The sequence below is a fragment of the Microcebus murinus genome, chromosome X, assembly GCF_040939455.1.
Source record: "Microcebus murinus isolate Inina chromosome X, M.murinus_Inina_mat1.0, whole genome shotgun sequence".
Lineage (NCBI taxonomy): Eukaryota > Metazoa > Chordata > Mammalia > Primates > Cheirogaleidae > Microcebus > Microcebus murinus.
Genome location: NC_134136.1, coordinates 81,802,995 through 81,808,998, shown reverse-complemented (window position 1 = coordinate 81,808,998; position 6,004 = coordinate 81,802,995). Strand labels below are relative to the sequence as shown.

The following is a 6,004-nucleotide window of genomic DNA, read 5'->3' as shown; positions in this document are numbered from 1 at the left end:
AAATCTCTTCCCAAGGGACAATTCATGCCACCAAAATCATGCACCTAAAATATTCATTTGTATGCACGAATATTCCCCAGCCTGAGTCACTCAAAGGACCACAGTTAACTGGGTGAGATTGGGTTGAAGCCTAAGATCTATTCATGACTGATTGATTGAAATAATTGATTGTAGAAAGCATTCACCAAATGCTTTCTATGTGCCAAGAACGGTACATGAGAAGCTGTTTTCAAGTTATATTCCTAGCCCCATCTTAAGATATTTCCCCAAATCTCACTTGAGACTATAAAGCCCTACTTTTCCTGCTAATCCACTGTTGCATTGGTGCTGTTTCTTTTGCTCAAAACCCTTGATATTCTTTAATCTCTACAAGCTAGGTTAAATCACATCTCCATTGTGGAACCTTCTTTCATTCTTCAGAGACTGGAAAAACGTGTTTATATTCCTCCTCAGAGCAATTCTAGGAGGGAAAAATCTATATTACTCTAGACATTATTTTTATTTTTTTTTGAGACAGAGTTTCACTCTGTTGCCGGGGCTAGAGTGCCGTGGCGTCAGCCTAGGTCACAGCAACCTCAAACTCCTGGCTCAAGCAATCCTCCTGCTTCAGCTTCCCGAGTAACTGGGACTACAGGTATGCACCACCATGCCTGGCTAATTGTTTCTGTACATTTTCATTTGTTCAGCTAATTTCTTCCTATTTTTAGTAGAGAAGGGGTCTCACTCTTGCTCAGGCTGGTTTCAAACTCCTGACCTTAAGCGATCCGCCCACCTCGGCCTCCCAGAGTGCTAGGATTACAGGTGTGAGCCACCGCACCCGGCCAAGACATTATTTTTAAAAATGAGTGATTATAAAAATTAGGCACAATTACAGAGCTTGAAGAACTGTGATATCCCTAAATGCCCTGAACTGATCACTACACCATTCTATGCATGTAACAAAATGTCACGTGTACACCATAAATATGTACAGATATTATGTATCAAAAATTTTTTTAAAAGAATATTTTAAACTATCGTTTAAATCCCAAATCCTTTTGTGCAATACAGTCCACACACCCAGAGCCCAGGCTTTGAAAGGCATTGTGCATCACAAACACAAGTCAACAAATAAACACGTGGCTCTGATAATGGACAACAGGCACCTGTCGGTTAGAATCCACGGCTCTACTCCAGCATAGCGTAACTGCAGCCAGAAACATCTGTTCCCACGGCTAACACCTTGCATGTCTCCAAAACCTCTCCAAGTCCTGACCTACGTTCCTGGAACCAGAGGTGACTTGTTTCCATGCCCAGAAGGTCTGTGAGTTACAGCTTTGCCATTTTGGAGACTGACATTGCTTTGTCGCTTTGGGATGTGGAAGCATTTGAGCTGCAGAAATCTGCAGGTGAGTAGGAAAAAAAAAATGCGCTAATTCGTCAAACGCTTGCTTGAATAGAGTCTTCGGGTGGAAGCTCTGGCTAAGAATGGCTTTTCCCAGTGTAAGTGGTTACACTGTGAATGAGTCTAGAAGCACCTACATGATACCCTAGGTTTTACCTCCTAGACTGGGAAGCCTAAAATACTGACCATTGTGCTTTTTACAGAAAAATAGCTTGCCAACCTCTAATGCAGAAGATTGTTGGATAATAAGTATCATGTCCCAAGACTGCCAAGCACGGATTTACTTTCTTCTCATTTTCCAAATATGGGTTCCTGCTTTACTCAGAAATTAGTGTGGCATTCACCAAAGATGCACTTGGCCATGGAACAACGCTGTCACTATATTTTAAAAATATATATTATCTGCATATATATGTACGTGTATATGTGCATGTGTACACATACAAAAATATGTGTGTGCATATATGTAGTTTTATATGTTGCATCGAAATTATGATTGTCAGTCCTTATTTTAGCCACAAAGTGAATGGCAGAATGTTAAATGTTAAATGCAATTAGTCCCCTCTTTAAAAAAATGTTAAATTTTAGACTAAAGTGTATGTTTTAAACATAAACTAAAAGCTCTACATTTATTTAAATCATTTACTGTATAAAATTTTATGTTTATTAATTACAATTTGTGTTATCTTTCATTAGACTTTATATATTTAAGTGAAAACCCACTTCTTGAAAATATGAAATTTTGTTCCTCATGATTTGGTATTTTTATGTATTTTGATTTACAGAAATGTAAATATTTTATACAATTACATTTAATTCTTTAAGCCTTTAGAGCAGGATCACATCCAGCCCCATTGCCCATCTCTTAAACCTTTATTTTTAAATACAATGTCATTGGAACACAGATATACCCCTTTTTTACCTACTGTCTGCAATTGCTCTCCCAAGACAAAAGCAACTGCTCATCGCTTTTAATAGTGAAAAATTGGCAAGATTTATTGGAGGCATCGATCTAGAGGTTATAATGAACAGAAACTAATATAAGATCTACTATTTCTTAATCATCTATATAATTTATGACTTACACAAAAACAATCCCAATCAAAAAGGAACTAAAACTTTAGAAACTGCAAATACTGAATGAAATATTCTCAAATTTTAGCAAGCATCTCCACCCTCTAATTTCTTTCTCTCTCACCTGCTTTGGGTCAGCATAACTCTTGCAAAGAAAAGTAGTGATAAGAAGAGCCAGGGTTCTGCGATCAGCCATTTAGCACGTGCAGAATACACCATCAACATGCACAAACACGTCTGTGGTCCTGGCACTGGGAAGGGGTCTGTGACTATTCAATGGTATTAAGAAATTCTGCCCTTGAATGTTTATAGCAGCACAATTCACAATTGCAAAGATGTGGAAATAACCCAACTGCCCATCAATACATGAGTGGATTAATAAAATGCGGTACATGTACACCATGGAGTTCTACTCAGCTCTAAGAAACAACGGTGATCTAGCACCTCTTGTGTTATCCTGGATGGAGCTGGAGCCCATTCTACTAAGTGAAGTATCCCAAGAATGGAAACACAAGTACCACATGGACTCACCATCAAATTGGAACTAACTGATCAAGGCTTAAGTGCACATGTAGTAGTAACATTCATCAGGTGTCAGGAAGGTGGGAGGGGGCAGAGGGGATAGGTAAACTCACACCTAACGGTTGTGGTGTGCACTGTTGTGGCCCATTTGTAGGATGGAGGATGAACACAGAACACAAAACGAAAATGCGGAACACAAAGAAAAACACAGACACACAAACAGAAGGCTGAAACCAGTAATAATACACCAGATCAGTTTTATTTTTATACTCTAAAAAATTAAAGTTAGTTCTTGTACGTAACCACCCAGGCATTTCGGCAATGGCCATAAATTCTGTAATACATAGCCTTAGGGAAGCAGATATCCCCTGACTCAAGGTTTCCAGGTGGTTGTTCTAGGCTCCAGGCATAGATCACGGACCGAGATTAGCAAGGATGAGCAAGGCAAGCCACAGGGGGTTATTTCTCATCCCCAGCTTTTATTAGGGTGATCCCCTAAGATCTTCGGCTGAACCCTGGTGGCTGTGCCTGGCTTAGGTCGCCCCTCCCTTGAGGGGTCTTACTCATCATTGACTAACCAGCCATCTTATGGGGTGTACGCAGCAATCACAGGAACAATGTGTTTATCGTGTGGCCTCCAGACCTCCAAAGCTGTGGGGCTGGGCAGTTCTTGCTTAGTTGCAACTCAGGTCCTTTGTTATGCTTCTAGGCAACAGTTTTTGTTTATCACAGGGAGCCTGACCGGAACACATTACTTGCAAATGCTCTGGGCAGAACACGTACATTACTCACTAACTTTATTTCTTAAACTAGGAAAATATATGTCAGTCCCCTACAGTGTACTGTCTGGAGGATGGACATGTTTGTAGCTCTGACTCAGGCAGGCAATTTATGTAACCAAAGAGTTTGTACCCCCAAAATACTCCGAAATTAAGAACACAAAAGAAAAGAAATTCCCCATGAATCTCAGAGGAGAAATGTACCACATCCAGAAAAGAGACCCTTCACCAAACAAGACCTCAGCATCTACCTAGGATCCTGTAAGGAACCTATGAAAATGTCCTTGCCTTCAAAATCCACAGTGCCAAGCTGGATGAAAATGAGAAGCTTAATTCTAAAAGAAGAAAAAGTTGGAAATAAAGACAACAAAACTGAAAATGATCGTTGTGCAACCAAAGTTAGCAGTGGCATGCTACCCAACTAATTTACACCTTGTAGAGAACTGAATTAAACTATTCCTCCTTGAATTCTAATGGGTAAATTTTGAACAGTGACATAAAATTGTATAAAGAATGTCAGACCTCTGCTGCTGTCAGCTACAGTGGATATCTGCATTATTTTCCACACAAAATTCACCACTCAACTATACCAAAACGAGCCGCAAAAAACAAACAAACAAACAAACAAACAAACAAACAAACAAACAAACTCACCAGGAATCTCTGATCTTTTTCTTTGCCCACAAAAATTCCTTTCTAAGGGGGTCTGTTGGGTTATGCTTACAAATGATAAAATGTCAGTCAATAGGTTTTTATGATGTTGTTTACTTCCTGACCAGGTTCTGGTATAACATCTCATGAAGTATAGAAGACCCTTATTTTTTTTTTTTTTTTTTTTTTTTTTAGAATCCAGCGGCTTTTATTAGGTTTGTCTCCTATACCATGAATTCATAGGGAATAGATTCTGGCAGCTCAAGGTCCTTTCTTTGCTTCTCACAGGTGTGCTATACCTATTACACCATGAATTCACAGGGAACAGGTCCCGACACCTCAGGCTCCTTTCTGTCACTTCTCACAAAGTGTGAGACACCTATTATGCCATGAATTCATAAGGAATAGGTTCCAGCAGCTCGGGCTCCTTTCCACTGGTTCTCACAAAGTGTGCTTCTCTGGGTGGAGCAGGCTGTCGCTTCAGTTGAACCCAGGTACCTTTCTCTTTGGCTTCCTTCTTTTTCTGATCATTTTCCTTCACACGCTTCAGGAAGCTATCTCGGCTCTTAGAGTGCTTAATGTGCTCGATACGTACATTAATACTCTTGGCAAGAATCTTGCCCTTAACTTGTTTATTTACAACAATTCCAACAGCATGCTGTGTAACGTTGTAGACTCTTCCAGTTTTGCCATGGTAACATTTGTGGGGCACGCCTTTTTGAACAGTACCCATTCCCTTGATGTCTACAATATCACCTTTCTTGTAGATTCGCATGTATGTGGCCAAAGGAACAACTCCATGTTTTCTAAAAGGCCTAGAGAACATGTATCGGGTGCCTCTCCTCTTTCCCTTTGTGTTCGTCATTTTGGCGAATTACTGGAAGATGGCGGCTCCGGCCGAAAGGCGAAGACCCTTATCTTAACTCAAGCCTTCCCTTCCTCTGATTCCTGGTCTTTTGGACAAAGCCTAACTCTTCCAGCCAATTGTCAGCTAAAGAATCTCTGAATCTACCCATGACTTTTAAGTCCCTGCTTTGAGATGCCCTACCTTAATCCCTAAACCCACCTGTAACCTGTAAGCTCCTGCTTTGAGATGTCCCACCTTTTTGGACCAAACCAATATATATGCCTTCCATGTACTGATTTATGACTTCACCTGTCACCCCTGTCTCCCCAAAATGTATAAAACCAAACTGTGACCCAGCCACAGAGAATCCACTTGCTCAAGGCTTCCTGGGCGTGGCTCTTGGCCATGGTCCTCCAATTTGGCTCAGAATAAACCTCCTTAAATTATTTTGCAGAGTTTGTCTTTTTTTCCATCGACATGGGGTTAAATAAAAGATATTTTATCACGGTTAATTTCACCTGCATCTTAGTCCCCTGTGGTTAGAATAACAAAGAACCACAGACGGGGTGGGTTAAGCAACAGAAATGTATTCTTTCACAGTTTTTGAGAACAGAATCCCAAGATCGATATCAGCAAGGTGGCTTCCTTCTGAGGGCTGCGGGGGGGTTGGGGGGGTGGGGGGGATTTTTTAGAAGCATTTAGATATGCAGAAAATATTATTCAGCTCTCAAATTCATAGGGGTTCTG

General features: G+C 40.5%; 1 protein-coding gene across 1 annotated transcript; it reads right to left on the bottom strand.

The window, feature by feature from the left end:
• Nucleotides 1–4,777: 4,777 nt before the first annotated feature.
• LOC105856197 (large ribosomal subunit protein eL21-like) lies at nt 4,778–5,318 on the bottom strand. Its single transcript, XM_075999437.1, has one exon. It carries the CDS (start codon nt 5,273–5,275, stop codon nt 4,793–4,795), a length of 483 nt encoding a protein of 160 aa, XP_075855552.1. The 5' UTR covers nt 5,276–5,318; the 3' UTR covers nt 4,778–4,792.
• Nucleotides 5,319–6,004: the final 686 nt, after the last annotated feature.

Excerpts from the sequence above, each read along its gene's own strand:
- LOC105856197 (XM_075999437.1), bottom strand. The coding sequence starts at position 5,275 with ATGACGAACACAAAGGGAAAGAGGAGAGGCACCCGATACATGTTCTCT.